The 27,521-nt window shown below is 52.1% G+C and overlaps 1 protein-coding gene across 3 annotated transcripts; it reads right to left on the bottom strand.

Moving 5' to 3' along the window:
- Nucleotides 1-299: 299 nt before the first annotated feature.
- LOC128940169 (fructose-bisphosphate aldolase A-like) lies at nucleotides 300-17,943 on the bottom strand. Of its 3 annotated transcripts, XM_054281478.1 has the most exons (9): nucleotides 17,824-17,943; nucleotides 13,309-13,520; nucleotides 11,578-11,632; nucleotides 6,674-6,834; nucleotides 4,745-4,828; nucleotides 3,305-3,479; nucleotides 2,002-2,039; nucleotides 1,632-1,793; nucleotides 300-411 (listed from the first exon to the last, which is right to left on the bottom strand). In XM_054281478.1, exons 1-9 carry the CDS (start codon nucleotides 17,933-17,935, stop codon nucleotides 316-318), a joined length of 1,095 nt encoding a protein of 364 aa, XP_054137453.1. In that variant the 5' UTR covers nucleotides 17,936-17,943; the 3' UTR covers nucleotides 300-315. The 3 variants fall into 3 exon arrangements, with proteins under 3 accessions (XP_054137453.1, XP_054137455.1, XP_054137454.1); XM_054281480.1 differs by lacking the exons at nucleotides 300-411; nucleotides 2,002-2,039 and adding an exon at nucleotides 2,180-2,206 and having other exon boundaries at nucleotides 1,707-1,804; XM_054281479.1 differs by lacking the exon at nucleotides 300-411 and having other exon boundaries at nucleotides 1,707-1,804; nucleotides 2,013-2,039.
- Nucleotides 17,944-27,521: the final 9,578 nt, after the last annotated feature.

Genomic DNA, 27,521 nt, shown 5'->3' with positions numbered 1-27,521 from the left:
CACATTTGGGGTCAAGCCACCCCAAACCCACAAAATTTAGGATCAAATCACCCCAAAATCCCCAAATTTGGGGTCAAATCACCCCAAAATCCCCAAATTTGGGGTCAAATCACCCCAAACCCCCAAAACTGGGCTGAAATCCTGTCCCAAATTACCTTACACCAACAGGGACTCGCTGCTTGGTAGGTGTGGATGGATGGGGTGTCCAGGGGGTGTCCATGGATGGTCAGCAGGTGGTCAGTGATGTCCATGGATGGTCAGTGATGTCCAGCAGGTGTCCATGGATGGTCAGTGATGGTCAGTGATGTCCATCTCTCAGTAGGCGTGGTTGGACACGAACAGGGACTCGCTGGCCGCCGCCCCCGCAGTGCCACTGGGGGTGTACTTACCCTGGCATGCCAGGGAGTTGGCCTGGGGACACAGGGGACAGCAGGGACATTAGGGACAGCTGGGGACAGCAGGGACACAGGGGACAGCAGGGACATCAGGGGGGTTGGGGACATTGGGGACATTGGGGACACCAAGGGTGTTTAGGACACTGGGACTGTTGGGGACATTGGGGACATTCAAGATATTGGGGACACTGGGGGTGTTTATGACATCGGGGACATTGGGGACATCAGGGACAGTAGGGGAAAGAGAGGGACACTGGGGACATCAGGGACATTGGGGACATTCAGGATGTTGGGGACATTGGGGGTGTTTATGACATTGGGGACATTGAGGGACATCGGGGACATCAGAGGGTGTCGGGGACACTGAGGCCATGAGGGGCATTGGGGACATTGGGAACCTTGGGGACACAGGGGACATCAGGAGTGTTGGGGACACTGGAGACATTTAGGGACACTGGGGACACTGAAGACATTGGGGACACTCAGGGTGTTTGGGACATTGGGGGTGTTGGAGACATTGGGGACATTGGGGACACTGGGGCGCTGCTGTCCCCAAGGTCCCCAGTGACCTCCTGGGCCACCCTGTCCCTGTCCCTGTCCCTGTCCCTGTGTCCCCACGAGGTGTCGCCCCCAAATCTCCTCCTGCCAACCCCACCACTCCCACACCCTGAACCCCTCAATGTCCCCAAGGTATCCCCAATGTCCCCAAGACCCCAAGTGTCCCCACCTGACCCTCTGAACCCACCTCAGATGTGGCTCCTCTGCTCTCACCTCTCCATGGTTGACCCAGCTCAAGTCCCCTCAATGTCCCCAATGTCCCCAAGTCCCTGAGGTGTCCCCAAGGTGTCCTCAAGGTGTCCCCAATGTCCTAAGGACCCCAAATGTCCCCACCTCACCCTCTGAACCCATGTTAGATACGGTCACCACCTCTCCATGAACCCATGTTAGATATGGTCACCACCTCTCCATGGTCAACCCAACTCAAGGAACACCCAACGTCCCCAAGACCCCTCAATGTCCCCAATATCTCCAAGGTGTCCTCAAGGTCCCCAGTGCCCTAAAGACCCCAAACATCCCCACCTCACCCTCTGAACCCACCTCAGATGTGGCTCCTCAGCTCCCACCTCTCCATGGTCAACCCAACCCAACAAACACCCAACACCCCCAAATCCCCAAGACCCCAATGGTGTCCCCAACGTCCCCAAGGTGTCCCCAATGTCCCCAGGTGCCACCTACCAGGGCTCTCTTGATGTACTCCTCCTGGGCCGCCTTGGTGTTGTCCTTCTTGCCGCCCCAGGCCTTGAGGGCCGAGGCCTGCAGGGCGTGGCCGTACGAGAAGGTCAGCGCCCAGGGACGCGGCAGCGGGCAGCGGTTGATGGCGTTGAGGTTGATGGAGGCTCCTCCTCACTCTTACCGCCCGACAGGAACGTGACCCCTGCGGGGACATCGAGGGGACACTGTGACACCACTGTGACATCACTGTGACATCACTGTGACAGCATGGAAACATTGGGATAAAGCAGGAATGGCACAGAAACACCCCAGGGACACTGGGGACACAGGGGACACTGGGGACAGCGGTTGATGGCGTTGAGGTTGATGGAGGCTCCTCCTCACTCTGGCCACCCGACAGGAACGTGATCCCTGCGGGGACATCGAGGGGACACTGTGACATCAGCCTGGGGACACTGGGACAGCCTGGGGACAGCCAGAGAGCTCAGGGACACTGGGGACATTGGGGACAGTGGTTGATGGCGTTGAGGTTGATGAAGGCTCCTCCTCACTCTGGCTGCCCGACAGGAACGTGATCCCTGCGGGGACATCGAGGGGACACTGTGACATCACTGTGACATCACTGTGACATCACTGAAACATTGGGATAAAGCAGGAATGGCACAGAAACACCCCAGGGACACTGGGGACACAGGGGACACTGGGGACAGCGGTTGATGGCGTTAAGGTTGATGGAGGCTCCTCCTCACTCTGACCCCCCGACGGGAACGTGATCCCTGCGGGGACACTGAGGTGACACTAAGGTGACACTGACCTGGCACGGCGGGTGGCACCGTCCTGTGCAGGGTGGTGACTGTGGCCATGGCACACAGTGACAGTGACAGTGACACAGTGACAATGACAGTGACAATGACACAGAGGTGACAATGACAATGACAATGACAACGACAATGACAATGACACTGATCTGGCACGGCGGGTGGCACCGTCCGTCTCAGCGCGGTGACCGTGGCCATGGCACACAGTGACAGTGACAATGACAATGACAATAACAATGGCACACAATAACAATGTCACAGTGACAGTGACAATGACACAATGGCAATGACACAATGGCAATGACAATCACAATAACAATGACAATGAGGTGACAATGACACACAGGTGACACAGAGGTGACACTGACCTGGCACGGCGGGTGGCACGGTCCATCTCAGCGCGGTGACCGTGGCCATGGCACACAGTGACAGTGACAGTGACAATGACAATAACAATAACACAAGGACACAGAGTGACAATGACAATGACACTGACAATGACAATGACACACAGGTGACACTGACCCGGCATGGCGGGTGGCACCATCCGTCGCAGCACGGTGACTGTTGCCATGGCACACAGTGACAGTGACAGTGACAATAACAGTAACAATAACACAATAACAATGACACAGTGACAATGACGCAGGTGACAATGACACACAGGTGACAGTGACACTGACCTGGCACGGCGGGTGGCACGGTCCGTCGCAGCGCAGTGACCGTGGCCATGGCACACAGTGACAGTGACAGTGACAATGACAATGACACAATGACAATGACACAATGACACAGAGGTGACAATGACAATGACAATGACACAGGTGACAATGACACACAGGTGACAATGACACTGACCCGGCACGGCGGGTGGCACGGTCTGTCGCAGCGCAGTGACCGTTGCCATGGCGATCTCCTCGGGGCTGTACTTGGTGGCACAGGCGTGTCCCGCTGTCACCATGTTGGGCTTCAGCAGCGTCCCCTCGAGGTACACGTGGTGGTTACTGAGTGCCTTGTACACGGCTGCCAGGACCTGGGGACATCATTGGGGACATTGGGGACATCATTGGTGACACATGGTGACATCATTGGTGTCCCCTCGAGGTACACGTGGTGGTCACTGAGGGCCTTGTACACGGCTGCCAGCACCTGGGGACATCACAGGGCCATGGTGACACTGGGGACACCATTGGGGACATTGGGGACATTGGTCACTGAGCGCCTTGCACACGGCTGCCAGCACCTGGGGACATTTGGGACATCACTGGGGACATCATTGGGGACATCACTGGGGACATCAATGGGGACATCATTGGGGACATCACTGGGGACATTGGTCACTGAGGGCGTTGTACACGGCTGCCAGGACCTGGGGACATTGGGTCATTGGGGACATCATTGGGGACATTGGGGACCCTGGGGACATTGGTCACTGAGGGCGTTGTACACGGCTGCAAGGACCTGGGGACATCATTGGGGACATTGGGGACACTGGGGACATCACTGGGGACATTGGGGACATTGGTCACTGAGGGCATTGTACACGGCTGCCAGCACCTGGGGACATCATTGGGGACACATGGTGACACATGGTGACATCATTGGTGTCCCCTCGAGGTACACGTCATGGTCACTGAGCGCCTTGTACACGGCTGCAAGGACCTGGGGACAGCACTGGGGACATTGGGGACATGAGGACATCATTGGGGACATTGGGGACATAATTGGTGACACATGGTGACATCATTGGTGTCCCTTCGAGGTACACGTGGTGGTCACTGAGGGCCTTGTACACGGCTGCCAGCACCTGGGGACATTGGGGACATCACTGGGGACATCACTGGGGACATTGGGGACATTGGGGACATTGGTCACTGAGGGCCTTGTACACGGCTGCCAGGACCTGGGGGTGACACTGGGGACATCACTGGGGACAATCCAGGGACATCGGGGACAGCACTGGGGACACAGCAGGTGCCACCAACTCCTGTCCAGGTGCCACCAAACCCCCTCAGGTGTCACCAAACCCCCCAGGTGCCACCATCCCCTGTCCAGATGCCACCTCCTGGTGTCACCAACCACCACAGGACACCAGGAGGTGACACCGGGACAGTTTGGGGACTCCTGGAGGGGACTCAAAGCCACCCAGGTGCCACCAAACCCCCTCAGATGCCACCTCCAGATGCCACCAAACCCTCTGGTGATGCCACCAAATTCCCTCAGATGCCACCTCCCGGTGTCACCCCGCCCCTGGGGACACTTGGGGACACCTGGGGACACTCTGGGGGTGGCACTGACCTTCTCAGTGACGTACTGGCACGTCTTGAGGTCGTGGTCACGGTCAGGGAGGATCTCGGGCTCCACGATGGGGACAATGCCGTTCTGGGGACAGCGGGGACAGGGGGACATGTCAGACAGGGGGTACACTGGGGACATTGGGGACATCAGGGGGGATTGGGGACATTGGGGACACGATGGGGACAATGCTGTTCTGGGGACACCGAGGGGACAATGGGGACATGTGAGACAGCGGGGACACTGGGGACATTGGGGACATTGGGGACACAATGGGGACACTGGGGACACGATGGGGACAATGCCGTTCTGGGGACAGCGGGGACAGGGGGACATATCAGCAACCAGGGGACATTGGGGACATTGGGGACACAATGGGTGGGGTGGAGACAGCAGGAGGGGAGTCCAGAGCACTGAGGTGCCACCAAAATTGGTCTAGATGCCACCAAAGCCTCTCCAGATGAACCAAACCCAGCCTAGATGTCACCAAACCTGTCTATATGTCACCAAAACCATCCCTAAGTGTCACCAAACCCTCTCCAGATGCCACCAAACCCCCTCTAGATCCATTAAAACCTTTCTAGATGCCACCAAAACCCGTTCCAGGTGCCACCAAACCTGGTCCAGATGCCACCAAACCCCTCTAAATGGACCAAATCCAGCCTGGATGTCACCAAACCCTCTCCAAGTGCCACCAAACCCTCTCTAGATGCCACCAAACCAAGCTTAGATGCCACTAAATGCTGTCCAGGTGTCACCAAATCTGGTCTAGATGCCACCAAACCATCTCTAGATGCCACAACACCATCCATAAGTGTCACCAAACCCTCTCTAGATGCCACCAAACCTGGTCTAGATGCCACCAATCCCCTCTAAATGGACCAAACCCAACCTAGATGCCACCAAACCCTCTCCAATGCCACCAAATCCTCTCCAGGTGCCACAAAACCCCCTCTAAGTGCCACCAAATCCTGTCTAGATGCCACCAAACCCCCTCTAGATCCATTAAAACCTCTCCAGATGCCACCAAACCCCCTCCAGGTGCCACCAAATCTTCTCTAAATGAACCAAACCCTGACTAGATGTCACCAAACCCATTCCAGGTGCCACCAAACCCTCTCTAGATGCCACCAAACCCTCTCCAAGTACCACCAAACCATGCTTAAGTCCCACCAAACCCTCCCCAGATGCCACCAAACCCCCTCTAGATCAATTAAAACCCCTCTAGATGCCACCAAATCCCCTCCAAGTGCCACCAAACCCCCTCTAGATGTCACCAAACCCCCTCCAGATGCCACCTCTTGGTGTCACCTGCCCTGCAGCTCCCTCCCTGCACCCTGGGGACCCTTGGGGACCCTTGGGGACAGTGTGTGACCTGCTGGCAGATGCTGGCGTAGCGCGCCAGCACATTGGCATTCTCCATGGACCTGAGTCACCTCCTGGTGTCCCCAAACCCAGCCTAGATGGCACTAAACTCTCTCCAGAAGCCACGAAACCTGGTCTAGATGCCACCAAACCATCCTTAAGTGCCACCAAACCCCCTCCAAGTGCCACCAAACCCTTCCTAGATGCCACCAAACCCCCTCCAGATGGACCAAACTCTCCAGATGCCACCAAACCCCCTCTAGATCCATTAAAACCTCTCTAGATGCCACCAAACCCTCTCCAAGTGCCACCAAATCCTCTCTAGATGCCACCAAACCTTCTCCAAGTGCCACCAAACAATGCTTAAGTCCCACCAAACCCTCTCTAGATGTCACCAAACCTGCTCCAGATGCCACCAAACCCTCTACAAGTGACACCAAACCCAGCCTAGATGTCACCAAACCCCGTCTAGATGCCACCAAACCCCCTCCAGATGCCACCTCTTGGTGTCACCTGCCCTGCAGCTCCCTCCCTGCACCCTGGGGACAGTTGGGGATAGGGTGTGACCTGCTGGCAGATGCTGCCATAGCGCGCCAGCACGTTGGCGTTCTCCATGACGGCGAGGCGCGTGGGCGTGTGCGCCGTGATCTTGAGCACGCAGCGCCACTTGGCAAAGTCAGTGCCGTCCTTCTTGTACTGGGCACAGCGCTCCATGAGACCATCGAGACCTGGGGACAGACAGGGGACATCATCGGGGACATTGGGGACATTGGGGACATTGAGAAAAAATTTGGAAAAAAATTGGAGAAAAAACAGTGAAAAAGCAAGAAAAAATGATGAAAAAATGAGGAAAATTTGTGGAAATTTGAGAAAACAATGGGATTGGGGACATTTGGGCCATTGAGAACAAACAGTGGAAAAACGAGGAAAAGCAGTGAAAAAATGAGGAAAATCGGTGGAAAATTGGGAAAAAATGGGATTGGGGACGTTGGGGACGTTGGGGACATTGAGAAAAAATTTGGAAAAAAATTGGAGAAAATTTGAGAAAAATAGATGAAAAAACGAGAAAAAACGGTGAAAAAAAGGGGAAAATCGGTGGAAATTTGAGAAAAAATGGTGGAAAATTGGGGAAAAAATGGGATTTGGGACATTGGGGACATTGAGGACACTGGGGACATTGGGGACATTGAGAAAAAATTTGGAAAAAATTGGAGAAAATTTGAGAAAAAACGGTGAAAAAATGAGAAAAATCGGCAGAAATTTGGGAAAAAATGGTGGAAAATTTGGAAAAAATAGCATTGGGGACATTGGGGACATTGGGGTGAATGGGGACACGGGGGACATTGGGGACATTGGGGTCAATGGGGTCAATGAGGACATTGAGGTCATGGAGGACCTGGAGAGCGTTGGGGACACTGGGGATGTTGGGGACATTGGGGACATTGAGAAAAAATTTGGAAAATAATTGGAGAAAAATCTGAGAAAAAACAGTGAAAAAAAGAGGAAAATTGGTGGAAAATTGGGAAAAAATGGGATTGGGGACATTGGGGTCACTGGGGCCATTGGGACATTGGGGACGTTTGGGACACTGTGGACACAGGGCACTGAGGGAGCTCCAAGAGCCTTTCCAGCCTTGGGGACATCGGGGACATCATCAGGGATTGGGGACATTGGGGATATGGAGAAAAAATGGGGGAAAATTTGGAAAAAAAGGGTGAAAAAACGGTGAAAACATGAGGAAAATCGGTGGAAAATTGGGAAAAAAATGGGACTGGGGACATTGGGGACACTGGGGACATTGGGGACATTGGGGACATTGAGAAGAAATGGGAGAAAATTTGAGAAAAAGTGGTGAAAAAATGAGGAAAATTGGTGGAAAATTGGGAAAAAATGGTGGAAAATTGGGAAAAAATGGAATTGGGGACATTGGGGATGTTGGGGACGTTGGGGGCATTGAGAAGAAATGGGAGAAAATTGGAGAAAAAAAGTGAAAAAGTTGGAAAAAATAGGGAAAAAATGGACGAAAAATGGGGAAAAAAGGCAGAAAATTGGGAAAAAATGGATTGGGGACATTGGTATAAAATGGGTGGGAAAAGGGACAAATTGGGATTGGGGACATTGGGGACATTGGGGACATTGGGGACATTGAGAAAAAATGGGGGAAAATTTGGGAAAAAATTGTAGAAAATTTGAGAAAAAACGGTGAAAAAATGAGGAAAATCGGTGGAAATTTGAGAAAAAAATGGTGGAAAATTGGGAAAAATTGGAAGTGGGGACATTGGGGACATTGGGGGCAATGAGAAAAAATGGGGGAAAATTTGGGAAAAAATTGGAGAAAATTTGAGAAAAATCGGTGAAAAAACGAGAAAAAACGGTGAAAAATGAGGAAAACGGCAGAAATTTGAGAAAAAATGGTGGAAAATTGGGGAAAAAATGGGATTGGGGACACTGAGAACATCGGGGGCATTGGAGTGAATGGGGACACGGGGGACATTGGGGACACTGGGGACATCAGGGTCAATGGGGACATTGAGGACATTGTTGTCATGGAGGACCTGGAGAGCGCTGGGGACACTGGGGACACTGGAGGTGTTGGGGACACTGGGGACATTGGGGACACTGGGGACATTTGGGACACTGGGGACATTGGGGACATCGGGGACACTGAGGACACTGAGGTCATGGAGGACCTGGAGAGTGTTGGGGACATTGGGGGACATTGGGGACATTGGGGAGGTTGGGGACATTGGGGACACTGGGGACACTGGAGACATTGGGGACACTGAGCACAGAGGGGTCTTCAGGAGCCTGTCCAGCCCTGGGGACATTGGGGAAATTGGGGACATCGGGGTCAATGGGGTCAATGAGGACACTGAGGTCATGGAGGACCTGGAGAGTGTTGGGGACACTGGGGACACTGGGGACACTGGAGGTGTTGGGGACACTGGGGACACTGGGGACACTGGGGACATTGGGGACATTGGGGACATTGAGAAAAAGTTTGGAAAAAAAGTGGAGAAAATCTGAGAAAAAACGGTGAAAAAAGAGGAAAATTGGTGGAAAATTGGGAAAAAAATGGGATTGGGGGCATTGGGGACATTGGGGACGTTGGGGTCAATGGGGACGTTGGGGGCATTGAGAAGAAATGGGAGAAAATTGGAGAAAAAAAGTGAAAAAATGGGGAAAATAATGGGAAAAAATCAGATGAAAAATGGGGAAAAAAGGTGGAAAATTGGGAAAAAATGGATTGGGGACATTGGTATAAAATGGGTGGGAAAAGGGAAAAATTGGAACTGGGGACATTGGGGACATTGGGGGCAATGAGAAAAAATATGAGAAAATTTGGGAAAGAATTGGAGAAAATTTTGGGGAAAAATTGGGGAAAAATTGGATGGAAAATGGGGCAAATAGGGCAGAAAATGGGGGAAGAAATGGATTGGGGACATTGGGAAAAAATGGGTGGGAAAAGGGGAAAATGGGATTGGGCAAAAATGGTGGGAAATTGGGAGAAATGGGATTGGGGACACTGGGGACATTGGGGACATTGGGAAAAAATTTGGAAAAAAATTGGAGAAAATCTGAGAAAAATCGGTGAAAAAACGAGAAAAAACTGTGAAAAAATGAGAAAATCGATGGCAATTTGAGAAAAAATGGTGGAAAATTGGGGAAAAAATGGGATTGGGGACATTGGGGACATTGAGGACATTGGGAACATTGGGGACATTAGGGACACTGGGGAATTGGGGAGATTGGGGACACTGGGGACACTGGGGACATTGGGGACATTGGGGACATTGGGGATGTTGGGGACACTGGGGACACTGGGGACATTGGGGACATTGGGGACATCAGGGACACGGGACCCTGTGGTGGCACGGGCTGGGCTGGGAGGGTGACACAGCAATGGGGACACTGGGGTGGCACTGGGGACACAGCTGTGACACAGCAATGGGGACACTGTGGTGCCATTGGGGACACAGCTGTGACAGGGACGGGGACACAGCTGTGACAGGGATGGGGACACCATGGTGGCGCTGGGGACACAGCTGTGACAGGGACGGGGACACATTGGTGACACGGGGATGGGGACACCATGGAGGCCCTGGGGACACAATGGTGGCATTGGGGACACAGTGGTGGCATCAGGGATACATTGGGGACACCGGGGTGACAAAGGAACAGGGACACTGTGGTGGCCTTGGGGACACATCGGGGACATTGCTGTGACAGGGACAGGGACACAGCGGTGCCCTTGGGGACAGGGCTGTGACAGGGACACAGTGGTGGCACTGAGGACACAGCTGTGACACGGGGATGGGGACACAGTGGTGGCATCGGAGACATGGCTGTGACACAGGGATGGGGACACCATGGTGGCCTTGGGGACACAGCTGCGGCATTGGGGACACGGACAGGGACACTGTGGTGGCATCAGGGACACAGCGGTGGCCTTGGGGACAGGGCTGTGACAGGGACACAGTGGTGGCACTGAGGACACGGTGGTGACACGGGGATGGGGACACCATGGTGACACAGGGATGGGGACACTGGGGTGACACAGTGGTGGCACGGGGGACACAGCTGTGACAGGGACAGAGTGGTGGCCTTGGGGACACAGTGGTGGCACTCAGGACACAGCAGTGACAGGGACACAGCGGTGACAGGGACACAGTGGTGACAGGGACACGGTGGTGGCACTGGGGACACCTTGGTGGCCTTGGGCACAGGGCTGGGACTGGGACAGGGACAGGAACAGGGACACCACAATGGCACTGGGGACACGGCTGGGGCAGGGACACAGTGGTGGCACTGGGGACACCACGATGGCCTTGGGGACAGGGACAGGAACAGGGACAGGGACACCACGATGACACTGGGGACATGGCTGTGACAGGGATGGGGACAGCAGTGACAGGGACACAGTGGTGGCCCTGGGGACACAGCGGTGACAGAGACATGGCGATGGCATTGGGGACACCATGGTGGCCTTGGGGACAGGGCTGTGACAGGGACAGAACTGTGGCAATGGGGACACAGTGGTGGCACTCAGGACAGAGTGGTGACAGGGACACAGCGGTGATGGGGACACAGCGGTGGCATTGGAGACACCATGGTGGCCTTGGGGACAGGGCTAGGACAGGGATGGGGACACAGCAGTGACAGGGACACAGTGGTGGCCTTGGGGACACCATGATGGCCTTGGGGACAGGGCTGGGACAGGGACAGTGACACCATGGTGGCCTTGGGGACAGGACGGTGACAGGGATGGGGGACACGGTGGTGACAGGGACACAGTGGTGGCACTGGGGACACCATGGTGTCCTTGGGGACAGGGGTGGTGACAGGGACAGTGACACCATGGTGGCCTTGGGGACAGGGCAGTGGCCTTGGGGACACGGCAGTGGCCTTGGGGGACACCATGGTGGCATTGGGGACAGGGCGGTGGCCTTGGGGACAGGGCTGTCACTCACCCTGGGTCGTGGTCTCTCCGTTGGTGCCAGCCAGGGGCACCACGCCCTTGTCCACCTGGGGACAGTGACAGCGTCAGGGACACCGGGGACACCGGCACGGCCCCCATGGCCCCAAGTGTCCCTGGTGTCCCCCAAGTGTCCCTGGTGTCCCCAAACTGTCCCTGGTGTCCCCAAATGTCCCCACGTCACTCCCTAAACCCACTTCAGATGTGCTTGGCCTGGTCCCACCATGGCCATGGTCAACCCAGCCCAAGGAACACCCAATGTCCCCAATGTTTCCAATGTCCCCAAGGTGTCCCCAAGATGTCCCCAAGGTGTCCCCAAGGTCCTAGAGACCCCAAGTGTCCCCAACATGTCCCCACATCACCCTCCGAAGCCACCTCAGATGTGGCTTCCATCTCTCCATGATTGACCCAACCCAAAGAACACCCGAAGTTCCCAAGCCCTCTCAATGTCCCCAACGTCCTCAAGGTGTCCCCAAGGTGTCCCCAAGGTCCTAAAGACCTCAAATGTCCCCACCTCTCCATGAACCCATGTTAGATATGGTCACCATCTCTCCATGGTCAACCCAACTCAAGGAACACCCAACACCCCTCAATATCTCCAACATATCCAATGTCCCCAATGTCCCCAAGGTGTCCCCAAGGTGTCCCCAAGGTGTCCCCAAGGTCCCCAAGGTGTCCCTGAGGTGTCCCCAAGGTCCTAAAGACCCCAAACGTCCCCATCTCACCCTCAGAACCCCTGTTAGATATGGTCACCACCTCTCCATGGCCAATCCAACTCAAGGGACACCCAATGTCCCCAAGACTCCTCAATGTCCCCAACGTCCCCAAGGTGTCCCCAGCATCCCTGAGGTGTCCCCAAGGTCCTAAAGACTCCAAACGTCTCCACCTCAGCCTCTGAACCCACCTCAGATGTGGCTCCCACTTCTCCATGATTGACCCAACTCAAGGAACACCCAACACCCCAAGATCCCTCAATGTCCTCAATGTCCCTGAGGTGCCCCCAAGGTCCCAAAGACTCCAAACATCTCCACCTCACCCTCTGAACCCGTGTTAGATATGGTCACCACCTGTCCATGGTCAGCTCAACTCAAGGGACACCCAACATCCCTCAATGTCCCCAATGTCCCCAAGGTGTCCCCAAGATGTCCCTAATGTCCTAAAGACCTCAAATGTCCCCACCTCACCCTCTGAACCCACGTTAGATACGGTCACCACTTCTCCATGGTCAGCCCAACTCAAGGAACACCCAACATCCCTCAATGTCCCCAATGTCCCCAACGTGTCCCCAAGTCCCTGAGGTGTCCCCAAGATGTCCCCAAAGTCCTAAAGACCCCAAATGTCCCCAAAATGTCCCCACTTCAGCCTCTGAATCCACTTCAGATGTGGCTCCCACCTCTCCATCCTCAACCAACCCAATGAACACCCAATGTCCCTCAATGTCCCCAATGTCCTCAATGTGTCCCAATGTCCCCAAGGTGTCCCCAAGGTCCCAAAGACCTCAAATGTCCCCACCTGACCCTCTGAACCCATGTTAGATATGGTCACTACATCTCCATGAACCCATGTTAGATATGGTCACCACCTCTCCATGGTCAACCCAACTCAAGGAACACCCAACGCCCCTCAATATCTCCAACATGTCCAATGTCCCCAGCGTCCCCAAGGTGTCCCCACGGTGTCCCCACGGTGTCCCCCACGGTGTCCCCAAGGTGTCCCCAGGTCTCACCTTGATGCCCACCAGCGCCCCCTTGTCCTTGATGACCTGCGGCAAGGGGCGCCCGTCGTCAGCCTTCTGGTACATGGTTTCATGGAACAGGATGGCGCCGCCGATGCACAGCTCCATGCACTTGTCAGCCGTGAACAGCAGCTGCCGGTACCAGCGCCGGTTCTCCTCCGTGTTCTCAGCGCCCACCAAGCTCAGCCCCTTGGCAATGCTGCCTGAGGAGGCACAGACCAGTATAAACCAGTTAGAACCAGTATAGACCAGTATGGACCAGTATCGACCAGTATGGACCAGTAGGAACTGATTAGAACCAGTATAAACCACTATGGACACCTATGAACCAGTACGGACCAGTATAAACCAGTCTGGCTCAGCCGCTTGGCAATGGTGCCTAAAGGGGGGCACAGACCAGTTAGAACCAGTATGGACCAGTATAAACCAGTATGGACCAGTATGGACCAGTATGAACTGATTAGAACCAGTATAAACCACTATGGATCCCTATGAACCAGTACAGACCAGTATAAACAGTCCGGCTCAGCTGCTTAGCAATGCTGCCTGAGGGGGCACGGACCAGTTAGAACCAGTATAAACCAGTATGGACCACTAAAAACCAGTATGGACCAGTATAAACCAGTATGGACCAATGAGAACCAATATAAACCACTATGGACCCCTATGAACCAGTATAAACCAGTCTGGCTCAGACACTTGGCAATGCTGCCTAAAGGAGGCACAAAACCAGTATAAACCAGTATGGACCAGTATGGACCAGTATGAACTGATTAGAACCGGTATAAACCACTATGGATCCCTATGAACCAGTACAGACCAGTATAAACCAGTCTGGCTCAGCTGCTTGGCACTGCGGCCTGAGGGAGGCACGGACCAGTTAGGACCAGTTAGAACCAGTATTAACCAGTATGAACTACTAAAAACCAGTATGGACCAGTATAAACCAGTATGGACCAACGAGAACCAGTATAAACCACTATGGACCCCTATGAACCAGCACGGACCAGTATAAACCAGTCTGGCTCACCTGCTTGGCCATGCTGCCTAAAGGGGGCAGGAACCAGTTAGAATCAGTATGGACCAGTATAAACCAGTATGAGCCAGTATGGACCAGTATGGACCTGTATAAATTGATTAGAACCAGTATAAACCACTATGGACCCCTATGAACCAGTATAAACCAGTCTGGCTCTGACACTTGGCAATGCTGCCTAAAGGGGGCACAAACCAGTTAGAACCAGTATGAACCAGTATGGACCAGTATGAACTGATTAGAACCAGTATAAACCACTATGGACCCCTATCAACCAGTATAAACCAGTCTGGCTCAGCTGCTTGGCAATGGTGCCTAAAGGGGGCAGGAACCAGTTAGAACCAGTATGGACCAGTATAAACCAGTATGAGCCAGTATAAACTCATCAGAACCAGTATAAACCAATATAGACACCTATGAACCAGTATAAACCAGTCTGACTCAGACACTTGGCAGTGCCGCCTGAAGGGGGGCACAGACCAGTTAGAGCCAGTATGGACCAGTATGGACCAGATAAACCAGTATGGACCAATGAGAACCAGTATAAACCACTATGGACCCCTATGAACCAGTACGGACCAGTATAAACCAGTCCGGCTCAGCCGCTTGGCAATGCTGCCTGAGGGGGCACAGACCAGTTAGAACCAGTATGGACCAGTATGGACCAGTATAAACCAGTTAGAACTGGTTAGGACCACTTAGAACCAGTAGAAATCAATGAGAACCAGTATAAACCACTACAGACATGTATAAACCAGTATAAACCAGTCTGGCTCAGCTGCTTGGCAATAATGCCTAAAGGGGGCACGGACCAGTTAGAACCAGTATAAACACGTATAAACCACTACGGACCAGTATAAACCACTATGAATCTATATGGACCAGTACAGACCAGTATAAACCAGTACAGCTCACACACTTAGTGATGCTGCCTGTGGGGGCACAGACCAGTGAGAACTAGTATGGACCAGTATGGACCACTAAAAACCAGTATGAACCAGTTAGAACCAGTATGGACCTGCTAGAATCAATATAAACCACTATGGACCCTTATGAACCAGTACAGACCAGTATAAACCAGTATAAACCAGTATAAACCAGTCTGCCTTGGCTGCTTGGCGATGCTGCCTGAGGAGGGCACGGACCAGTTAGAACCAGTATGGACTGGTATAAACCAGTACAGACCAGTACAAACCAGTATGGACTGGTATAAACCAGTATGGACCAGTACAAACCAGTATGGACCAGTACAAACCAGTATGGGCTGGTACAAACCAGTACAGACCAGTACAAACCAGTACAGACCAGTACAAACCAGTATGGACTGGTATAAACCAGTACAGACCAGTACAAACCAGTATGGACTGGTGTAAACTAGTACGGAGCAGTACAAACCAGTATGGACCGGTATAAACCAGTACGGACCAGTACAAACCAGTATGGACTGGTACAAACCAGTAGGGACTGGTATAAACCAGTACGGACCAGTACAAACCAGTATGCACTGGTATAAAACAGTACAGACCAGTACAAACCAGTATGAACTGGTATAAAACAGTACAGAGCAGTTAGAACCAGTATGGACTGGTATAAACCAGTACGGACCAGTACAAACCAGTATGAACTGGTATAAACCAGTACAGACCAGTTAGAACCAGTATGGACTGGTATAAACCAGTAGGGACTGGTACAAACCAGTATGGACTGGTATAAACTAGTACGGATCAGTACAAACCAGTAGGGACTGGGATAAACCAGTATGGACTGGTTTAAACCAATACGGACCAGTTAGAACCAGTATGGACTGGTATAAACCAGTATGGATCAGTACAAACCAGTAGGGACTGGGATAAACCAGTATGGACTGGTATAAACCAGTACGGACCAGTACAAACCAGTATGGACTGGTTTAAACCAGTACGGACCAGTTAGAACCAGTATGGACTGGTATAAACCAGTACAGACCAGTACAAACCAGTATGGACCAGTACAAACCAGTATGGGCTGGTACAAACCAGTACAGACCAGTACAAACCAGTACAGACCAGTACAAACCAGTATGGACTGGTATAAACCAGTAGGGACCAGTATGGACCAGTCTGGCTCAGCCACTTGGTGATGCTGCCTGAAAGGGGATGGACTGGTTGGAACCAGTATAAACCAGTATGGACCAGTATGAACCAATGCTGGCCAGTACAAGCCAGTCAGAACCAGTATAGACTGGTATGAACCAGTATGGACCAGTATAAACCAGTCAGGACCAGTAAGGACCAGTATGGACTGGTATAAACCAGTCAGGACCAGTCAGGACCAGTATAAACCAGTCAGGACCAGTATGGACCAGTATGGACCAGTATAAACCAGCATGGACCACTTAGGACCAGTCAGGACCAGTATAAACCAGTAAGGACCAGTATGGACCAGTATAAACCAGTCAGGACCAGTATAAACCAGTCAGGACCAGTATGGACCAGTATAAACCAGTCAGGACCAGTATAAACCAGTATGGATCAGTTAGAACCAGTATAAACTGGTCAGGACCAGTACAGACCAGTATAAACCAGTATGGACTGGTACAGAGCCCTCAGAACCAGTACAGACCAGTATAAACCAGTACAGGCTAGTATAAACCAGTATGGACTGGTATGGAGCCCTCAGAACCAGTACAGACCAGTACAAACCAGTATGGACTGGTATGGAGCCAGTACAAACCAGTGCAGACCAGTATAAACCAGTATGGAGTCGGTGCTGTGGGTGTGTTTGCGGTCTCCCCAGAAGCTCCCAGTCACCATCCCAGTATAAACCAGTACAAACCAGTACAAACCAGTATAAACTAATATAAACCAGTACAAACCAGTACAAACCAGTACAAATGAGGAACCCCAGCCAGCTCCTGGCATTGCCTTGGTGCTTCCCAGTACAAACCAGTGCCTCCCAGTACAAACCAGTGCTTCCCAGTACAAACCAGTGCCTCCCAGTACAAACCAGTGCCTCCCAGCATAAACCAGTGCCTCCCAGTACAAACCAGTGTCTCCCAGTGCTTCTTTATCTCTCCCAGTCTGTCCCAGTCCCTCCCAGTTCACTCCCAGTTCACTCCCAGTCCATTCCCAGTCCATCCCAGTTCATTCTCAGTCACTCCCAGTCTGTCCCAGTTTGTCCCAGTCTGTCCCAGTTCACTCCCAGTCCATTCCCAGTCTGTCCCAGCCCATTCCCAGTATAACCCAGCCCATTCCCAGTGTGTCCCAGCCCATTCCCAGCCCATTCCCAGTCCAAACCAGTATAAACCAGTATAAACCAGTACAAACCAGTGGATTCATCAGCAGCCAGGATGCCCTTGCTGGGTGCCACGATGCACTGGGCGATGGCCCCAGTCTGTCCCAGTATAACCCAGTATAACCCAGTGTGTCCCAGCCCATTCCCAGTGTAACCCAGCCCATTCCCAGCCCAAACCAGTATAAACCAGTACAAACCAGTGGATTTATCGGTGGCCAGGATGCCCTTGCTGGGTGCCACGATGCGCTGGGCGATGGCCGCCAGCTCCTTCTTCTGCTCAGGGGTCAGTGCGGGCACGGGAGGCGACATCGCGACAATGGGGGTGGCACTGAGGGGACGGTGGTAACGTCACAGGGGTGGCAGTGACATCATCGGGGCTGGGGGAGGGGCGGGGGCAGGCCACACCCGGGGGGCGTGCAGAGAGGGAGGGAGGGGGGACTGGGAGGGACTGGGAGGGACTGGAGTGAACTGGGAGCACTGGGAGCACTGGGAGCACGGGAGGCGACATCCTGACAGGGGTGGGTGGCACTGAGGGGACAGCGGTGACGTCACGGGGGTGGCAGTGACGTCATCGGTGCTGAGGGAGGGGTCTCAGAGAGGGAGGGGGGACTGGGAGGGACTGGGAGTGAACTGGGAGGGACTAGAGGGTTACTGGGAGGGGACTGGGAGGGACTGGGAGGGACTGGATGGGGACTGGGGAGGAACTGGGAGAGACTGGGAGGGACTGGGGGGTACTGGGAGGGGCCTGGGAGGGATTGGATGGGAACTGGGGGGGGAACTGGGAGTGAACTGGGATGGACTGAGAGAGGACTGGGAACACTGGGAAGGGATTGGGAAGCACTGGAAGGGAACTGGGAGGGGACTGGGAATACTGGAAGTGAAACTGGGAGTGACTGGGAAGCACTGGGAGTGACTGGGGGCACTGGGAGGGACTGAGAGTGAACTGGGAAGGACTGGGAGAGAATGGGAGGGGACTGGGAGGGACTGGGAAGCACTGGGGACACTGTGAGGGGACTGGGAGGAGACTGGAGAGAACTGGGAGTAAACTGGGAGTGACTGGGAGTGCACTGGGGTCACTAAGAGTGAACTGGGAGCACTGGGAGGGGACTGGGAGTGGACTGGGGGCCACTGGGAGTGAACTGGGAGCACTGGGAGCACTGGGAGCACAGGCAGGGACATCCTGACAGGGGTGGGTGGCACTGAGGGGACAGCGGTGACGTCACGGGGGTGGCAGTGACGTCATCGGTGCTGAGGGAGGGGTCTCAGAGAGGGAGGGGGGACTGGGAGCACTGGGAGTGAACTGGGAGGGCACTGGGAGCACTGGGAGGGACTGGGGACACTGGGGACACCGAGAGTGGAGTGAGGAGAACTCAGAGTGAACTGGGAGGGGACTGGAAGTGGACTGGGAGCACTGGGAGTGAACTGGGAATGAACTGGGGACACTGGGAGGAGATAAGGAGGGCACTGATAAGGACTGGGAGCACTGGGAGGGCACTGGGAGTGGTCTGGGGACACTGGAAGGAGACTGGGAGGGGACTGGGAGCACTGGGAGGGGACTGGGAGGGGACTGGGAGTGAACTGGGAGCGGTCTGGGGACACTGGGAGGGGACTGGGAGCACTGGGTGTAGACTGGGAGGAGACTGGAGAGAACTGGGAAGGACTGGGAAGTGGACTGGGGGCACTGGGAGTGAACTGGGAGGGACTGGAAAAGGTCAGAGAGCACTGGGAGCACTGGGAGGGACTGGGGGCACTGGGAGTGAACTGGGAATTAACTGGGAAGGACTGGGGACACTGGGAGGGGACTCGGAGGGACTGGGGAGCACTGGGAGGAGATCAGGAGGGCACTGATAAGGACTGGGAGCACTGGGAGGGCACTGGGGGCACTGGGAGTGAACTGGGACTGAACTGGGAGGGCACTGGGAGTGAACTGGGGGCACGGGGAGTGAACTGGGAGGGCACTGGGAGTGAACTGGGAGTGAACTGGGAGGGCACTGGGAGTGAACTGGGGGCACTGGGAGGGCACTGGGAGTGAACTGGGGACACTGGAAGGGCACTGGGGGCACTGGGAGTGAACTGGAAATGGACTGGGATTGAACTGGGGACACTGGGTGTGGTCAGGGGACACTGGGAGCGGACTGGGAACACTGGGAGGGGACTGGGGGCACTGGGAGTGAACTGGGAGTGAACTGGGAGTGACTGGAATAGGTCAGAGCACTGGGAGCAGACTGGGGACACTGGGAGGGGACTGGGGACACTGGGAGGGGACTGGGAGTGAACTGGGAGTGACTGGAAAAGGTCAGAGAGCACTGGGAAGGGACTGGGAAGCACTGGGAGTGAACTGGGAGGGACTGGGGACACTGGGAGGGACTGGAGGCACTGGGAGGAGATAAGGAGGGCACTGATAAGGACTGGGAGCACTGGGAGGGCACTGGGAGTCAACTGGGGGCACTGGGGGTGAACTGGGAACACTGGGAGTGAACTGGGAGGGAACTGGGGACACTGGGAGTGAACTGGGAGGGAACTAGGGGCACTGGGAGTGAACTGGGAGGGAACTGGGGGCACTGGGAGTGAACTGGGAGTGAACTGGGAGCACTGGGAGTGAACTGAGAACACTGGGAGTGAACTGGGGGCACTGGGAGTGAACTGGGAGTGAACTGGTAGCACTGGGAGGGCACTGGGGGCACTGGGGAGGGAGAACCCCCAGATTTTGGGGAAGAACCCCGGGATTTGGGGAAGAACCCCGGGATTTGGGGGAAGAACCCTGGGATTTGGGGAGGGGGAACCCAGGGATTTGAGCGGGGGAAAAAACCTCAGGAATTTTTGGGGAAACCCCAGGATTGGGAGGAAAAAACCCAAAAATTTTAGGGAAAACCGCCAGGATTTTGAGCTGAAAACACCAAAATTTTGAGGGGAAAACCCCAAGATTTTGAGGGGAAAATTCCCAGGATTTTAAGGGGAAACCCCCAGGATTTTGAGGGGAAAACCCCAGGATTTTGAGGGAAAAAACCCAAAAATTTTGAAAAAAACCCTGAAATTTTGAGGGCAAAACCCCAGGATTTTGAGGAGAAATACCCAGAATTTTGAGAGGAAATCTCCAAGTTTTCGAGGTGAAATCCCCACGATTTTAAGGTAAAAACTCCCAAAATGTTGAGGAAAAAACCCCAACAGTTTTAGGGAAAACCCCAAGATTTTGAGAGAAAACCCCCCAGGATTTGGAGAGGAAAATCCCAACATTTTGAGGGGAAAACCCCAGGATTTTGAGGGAAAAACTCCAAAACTTGGAGGGGAAACCCCCAAGATTTTGATGGAGATCTACCAAAATTTTGAAGGGAAATCCCCAAAATTTGGAGGTACAACCCCCAAGATTTTGAAGGGAAATCCCTGAAATTTTGAGGGAAATGCCCCAGGATTTTGAGGTGAAAACCCAAAAATTTTGAACAAAATCCCTGAAATTTTGAGGGTAAAACCCCAGGATTTTGAGGGAAAAACTCCAAAATTTAGAGGGGAAAATCCCAAGAATTTGAGGGAAAACCACCAAAACTTTGAAGGGAAATCCCCGAAATTTTAAGGGGAAACCCCCAGGATTTTGAGGTGAAACCCCCAAAATCTGCAAGGGAAACCCCAGGATTTTGAGGTAAAACCAACAAAATTTTGAAGGCAAATCCCTGAAATTTTGAGGGAAATTCCCCAGGATTTTGAGGTGAAAACCCAAAAATTTTGAAGGGAGATCCCCGAAATATTAAGGTTAAACCCCCAAGATTTTGAGGTGAAAACCCCCAGAATTTGGAGAAAAAAAATCCCAAAAATTCAAGGGAAAGCTCCCAGGATTTTTAGGTGAAATCCCCAAAATCTGAAAGGGAATCCCCAAGATTTTGAGGGGAAACCTCCAGAATTTTTAGGGAAAAACCCAAAATTTTGAGGGGAAAATCTCAAGACTTTGAGGGGCAAATCCCAAGATTTTGAGGGGAAATCCCCCAGGATTTTGAGGTAAAACCCCCAGGATTTTGAGGGGACACCTCCAGAATTTTTAGGGAAACCCCCAAGATTTTGAGGGGGAAAACCCCAGGATTTTGAGGGGAAAATCCCAAGATTTTGAGGGGAAAATCCCAAGATTTTGAGGGAAAATCCCCAGGATTTTGAGGGAAAAAAACCCCAAAATTTTGAGGGGAAAACTCCCAAATTTGGAGGTGAAAGCCCCAAGATTTTGAGGGAAAGTCCCAAAATCTGAAAGGGAAACCCCAAGTTTTTGAGGGTGAAAACCCCAAGATTTTGAGGGGAAAAAACCAAAAAAATTTGAACGAAATCCCTGAAATTTTGAGGGCAATACCCCCAGGACTTTGACATAAAACCCCCAGAATTTTGAGGAGAAAGCCCCAAGATTCAAACGGAAAACCCCAAGATTTTGAGGGGAAAATCCCCAAAAATTTGAGGGAAAATCCCCAGGATTTTGAGGTAAAACCCCCAAAATTTTGAGGGGAAAATCCCCAAAATTTTGAGGAGAAAGCCCCAAGATTTAAATGGAAAATCCCAAGATTTTGAGGGGAAAATCCCAAGATTTTGAGGAGAAAACCCCAGGATTTTGAGGAGAAACCTCCAGAATTTTTAGGGAAAAACCCAAAATTTTGAGGGGAAAATCCCAAGACCTGGAGGGGCAAATCCCAAGATTTTGAAGGGAAAAGCCCAAAATTTCAAGGGGAACCCCACAGGATTTTGACGGGAAAACCCCAAATATTGAGGTGAAAACCCCAAGATTTGAAAGGGAAGACCCCCAAGATTTTAAGGGAAAACCTCCAAACTTGTAAGGGAAAACTCCAAAATTTTGACAGGGAATCCCCCAGGATTTTGAAGTAAAAGCCCCAGAATTTTAGAGGAGAAAGCCCCAAGATTTAAACGGAAAACCCCAAAATTTTGAGGGGAAAAACCCCAAGATCTAAAGGGAAAACCGCAAGACTTTGAGGGTGAAAACCCCAAAATTTTAAGGTGAAACACCCAAAATTTAAAAATCAAACCCTGAAATTTTTAAGGTGAAAACCCCAAAACCTGCACGGATTTATGGGACAGGGAGGGACAGGAAAACCCCAAACCAGATAAAAAACCCTCAGGGGGCACCCACTGAGTGTCCGGGAGGGGAAACCTCCAAGATTTCCAAGGGAAAACGCCAAAATTTTGAGGTAAAACCCCCAGGATTTTGAGGGAAAACACCAAGATTTTGAGGGAAAATCTCCAGGATTTTGAGGGAAAAAACCCCAAAATGTTGAGGGGAAAACTCCCAAATTTTGAGGTGAAAACCCCAAGATTTTGAGGTGAAAACCCCAAGACTCTGAGGGAAAACCCCCAGGATTTTAAGGGTGAAAACCCCAAAATTTCAAGTGGATCCCCACAGGATTCTGAAGGGAAAATCCCAAGATTTGAAAGGGGAAAACCCCCAAGATTTTGTGGGGAAAACCCCACGACTACAAGGGAAAAACCCCAACAATTGAAAGGCAAAACACCCAAAATTTTGAGGGTGAAATCCCCAAAAGCTGAAAGGGAACCCCAGGATTTTAAGGGGAAAACCCCAAAATTTGAAAATCAAAACCCCGCAAAACCTGGCACGGGAATCCCCAGGATTTGTGGGACAGGGAGGGACAGGAAAACCCCAAAGAGGAGAAAAAACCCCGGGATGTTTTTGGGGGCACCCAGCAGAGCCCGGGCTGGCTCTTGGGAAAGCTGCGGCGCTGCGCCAGGAGTGGGGAACGGCCAAGGCGTGGGTCCTGCCCGCGGCTGACCCTGGTGAGCCACTGCTCAGTGGTTCAGGATCCACTAACTGCAGCATGGAGCAGCCAAAGAGAAGGAGGCGGCTCCTCAATTGTGAGGTTCCACAGGCAAAGGTTTATTCCAAGGGAAGGATTCAGCACGAAAGAGCCGCCAGCACTTCTGTGCACGGGATTTTATCGGGGTACAACTCAGGGGGTGAATACAAACGATTGAGCAAGAAGGAATCTGCAGGGGAGGAGCGAGGGGATTCCATCAGTTGCTTGGCACTAATTAGGACAGATGAGAGGAGAGGGGAGGTCCCATGGGCCAGTGGGGCTTCCAGCAATAGAGGAATTCCAAAGGGGGGGTGCAGTCAGGGATCGGTCCAAGGCAAAAGTGATAGGGAAGGTTCAGGAATAAAGAGCTGGATTATCTTGAGAGGCAGGGAAGGAGCTGGAACAAAGAGTGGGGAATGGCATGAGGGACAGCTTTGAGGGAGGGCAAAACCTAGGGGTAAACCAAATTGGGGAAAATACGGGGTACATGAAAACAAACCATTCTACGATAACTGATAAATAAAGACGAACCGGAATACCCCAGGGAAAGGGGCACAGCACCAAGCCCGTCTGAGTTTGCGAAGAGCTTGAACAACATGGAGCAGTCACCCAAGCTTTTAGACACTCCATCAAAAGTCAAGGATTATGACCTCTAGGTTTACATGAGTATATACTCCTGACTATGAATTTAGGCAGTGTTTTACAAAACTCGTTTTATGTCTGATCATACCCCAATTCTTTGTAGATTGTGTGGAACGTGGAATCCTTTTGTTTTCATTGCTTGTTTAGGACTATGAGAAAGAATATTGGTGCAGGGTGACTCAGAGACAGCCTGTGTGGGTTAAGTGTAGTCTACAGGGGATAAAGAGAAGGAAAAGAGAAGTACTAATACATCCTGATAAGTTTGGAAATTTAGGTAGCATGAAGAATGAATAACACAAGAAGTAAAGATGGTATTAGAAAGAGTCCACTAGAATGTAATTTAGCAGATGAGAAAGATTTGGGAGGAATCCCAGAGGGTAATTTTTCAAGGAAAGGTAATTGGATGAAATACTCTTCCCAGTGGTAGGCTTGGTATCCATTAGAAAGTGGTGAGAAGTCACCCCCTAATGGAACTTTACCATACACTGTTACAATTGATGTTGTTTTTAAGACAAGAAGAAAAATGAGATCCTGTGATATATGCAGACATGTTTTTCACCCTGAAGAATAAACCTGAGTGTCAGAAAGAATGTGGCTTTGATTTGGTCCCACAGGACCTTTAGTCCTAACTTTGGAAACAGATAAGAAGCAGAAAAGAAAGAGATGTCGTTCAGCATTCAGCATAGGGCAGAGATGTTTGAAACTGGCTCCAATGCACCAGGAAGATTGTGTTCTAGGTGTCCAAGACTTAGAGCCAAGTTAGTCCATGCCAGCTCAGGTACACTCCCCCTCAGGCAAACGCTCCGGCCCCTGAATGAAAGCCAGATGGCAGTGAGGATGAGATGAATAATTGTCCCCAGGTGAGGGGACAATTTCAGAGACCCCCAGTGACAAGTAACCCAAGGAATAAAACCAAGAAAGCTTTGCCTTTAGTCACCCCCTTAAGGCAAGTCTTGAGTCCCCCAGGAGAAGCCATGAGGGTAAACATCTGCTTTTCTACTAGTGACCTGAACAGCTGGTGGGAAAAAGTTACAATGGATAGAGAAAACCCTAGCAAAGTAGCAAAAAGACTGGAGTTCATAGTCAAGAATCAAGAGCCAGAGTGAGGTGATACTGATTTCATGTTGACAGAGCTAACACAACCAGCAGAAGAGTTGGTGATCAAGGTAGCCAGAGCACATGTGCAGGCACAAATTGCTAGTGGAGCCTTACAAGGTACAGTGGACCAGCTGTGTCCTATTGTAAGCCCTTTGTGGGACGCGAACGATGCAGGCAGCTGTGCAATGTTAACCAGATACCAGGAACTAGTCACATTGGAATTAAAAAATGCCCTTCCAAAAGCAATGATTTGGTCAGTAAGAGATAACGTTACACAGGGACAGCACGAGTCAGCCACTGACTTTGTGGACAGGCTCTGAGCAGCTGCACGTAAAGGCACAGCCCTGGACCCCTGGTTGCATATGGCAAAGCAGCAGTGGGTTTCCCTGATGTCAGGGCAATCTAGCCCAGATGTCAGGCAGAAACTTGAGAAGCTGAAAGAGCCTTAAAGAGGCTCTTAAAGAGAGACTTAAAGAGAGACTTAAAGGCATGAATGAGAAAAGCATAGAAAGTGGATGATAATCAAGAGAGAGAAAAAGGAAAAGAGCTCCCTGCAGCCATGGTGGCAGCTCTGGATCAGCACCAGGGAGAGGACGGATGTAGGCGTGGTTGAAGCAGAGGCAGGGGCGAAAATAGCAGAGGCAGAGGAGGTTCAAAGCAGCCACAGACCAAGCTGGGCCCAAATCAATGTGCATCTTGTAAGAAATCAGGACTCTGGAAATAACTCCAGTGCCCAGAGTTAGCAGACAAAGTACACAAAACTCTTGCAGCCACTCTAGATGATAAGAAATGACCGAGACTGACAATTCTTACCCTAGCAGGCCACCGGTTAAAATACAGCTAAAGAATGATAAAGAAGTTGAATTTTTAAGAAATTGTTGAGACACATTTTCACTCTTGAATCAAGCGCTGATACCCAAAAGTGAAAACTATCTCAAGCAATAGGAGCCACTATAGGCCAGCCAGAAAACGTTTTCTTCCTGAAACCACTTCAATGTAAAATCAAGAAGAAACTGGGAATACATCAGTTTCTTTATTTACCCAACTAAGCCAAATCTGTCCTAGGCAGGGATTTGCTTGAAAATTTGGAAGCAACAGTTCTGTTTAGAAAAAGAAAACTTAAATGGCAGGTACCTGAAGACAAATGAGCAGTTTTAGCAGTAGGACTGACAATCGACACCAGACCAACAAACAAGAAGAACTATTTAGAGCAAGTATTGAATCAGGTGTACCCAAGAGTATGGGATACTCATAGCCCAGGAAAATCCAAACAAGCAGACCCTATGAAAATTGAGCTACAGACAAGAGTTAGGCCAGTAGTCAGAAAGCAATATCCTTGAAGATTAGAAGCTAGGAAAGGAATAGAGCCAACAACCAATAAATTCCTGACATCAGGACTATTGGAAGAATGGGAGTCAAAATTTAATACTGCTAGATTAGCAATAAAGAAACCTAATGGAACTTAGAGACTAGTGCCAGATTTCCAGGCAATGAATGAGTTATACCTTACTAACTCACTAGCTAAACTTGGAGATGATTTTATTTGGTGCGGGGAAGGTCCATGGGCAGGTGCTGTGGAGAGCCGTTCCCTCTTGGTCTGAGAGACCAGCTCCCCCAGCCCACCTTGCTCTCATGCCCGGAGGTTGTAATGTGCGCTCGACCGGCAGCCGAAGGAGGGCTCTTGACACCGTGTCTGATGCAACAGGGTTTATTGAAGGTAGGTCAGAGGGTGCAGGTTGGGTGAGGGTGAGAAGAGGGACAGGAAGAGGCAGGAGCACAAGCACTGTAACATGACACATAAGGCACCTGCAAGCTGCTGGGGAAGCCTCAAGTCTGCTCAGTGAGCCACGCGTGCCCTCAGCATTGGGACAGCCACCTTTCCCTCAGTGAGCCTCACATGCCAGGGTCAGCAAATCAAGAGGCACCAGGCATGCTGTAGGTGACTCAGAGCGAGTGCAGAGGGTCATGGTGGCCAGGGGCCAGAAGCAGGCAGAAAGCCATCGGGGCTGGGGAAAAGGCTCTGCTCTGCTTACAGCTTGGGCTGAGGGCTGGGAGAGCTCCATTTCCCCCTTGAGATGTTGGAGACCGGGCCTTTCAGCCTCCTGATAGGGCTGCCCCTGGCTGCAGGCAGCCAGAGGAGTACGACACAAGGCCGAGAGCAGCAAAGCAAAGAGCCAGCCGTGCGCAGCACAGGGAGGTGGCCCAGTGCAAAGCCAGCGTGGCACTCTGAAGGTGCCTGCTGCACTCTCATGTGTCCCTGGCCTGGGAAGGACAGGAATGTCCGTGGTCCAAGAGGGCCTTTCTGTGGCCCCTGTGGGCTCAAAGCTGCTGCTCTTCTGGCTCAATGGGGCCTGAAGCCACAG

The sequence above is a fragment of the Melozone crissalis genome, unplaced genomic scaffold, assembly GCF_028551555.1.
Source record: "Melozone crissalis strain CALT ecotype California unplaced genomic scaffold, PUWL_Pcris_2 ptg000032l_1, whole genome shotgun sequence".
Lineage (NCBI taxonomy): Eukaryota > Metazoa > Chordata > Aves > Passeriformes > Passerellidae > Melozone > Melozone crissalis.
This window is presented reverse-complemented; position numbering and strand designations above follow the sequence as displayed.

Bases quoted from the DNA above. Each gene is read 5' to 3' on its own strand.
- LOC128940169 (XM_054281478.1), bottom strand. From the start codon at position 17,935: ATGTCGCCTCCCGTGCCCGCACTGACCCCTGAGCAGAAGAAGGAGCTG. The intron at 13,521-17,823 runs GTTTGTACTGGT...GTGCCTCCTCAG, and splicing joins GGCCACCGATAAATCCACTG to GCAGCATTGCCAAGGGGCTG. The intron at 11,633-13,308 runs GTGAGACCTGGG...CACTGTCCCCAG, and splicing joins GGGCGCTGGTGGGCATCAAG to GTGGACAAGGGCGTGGTGCC.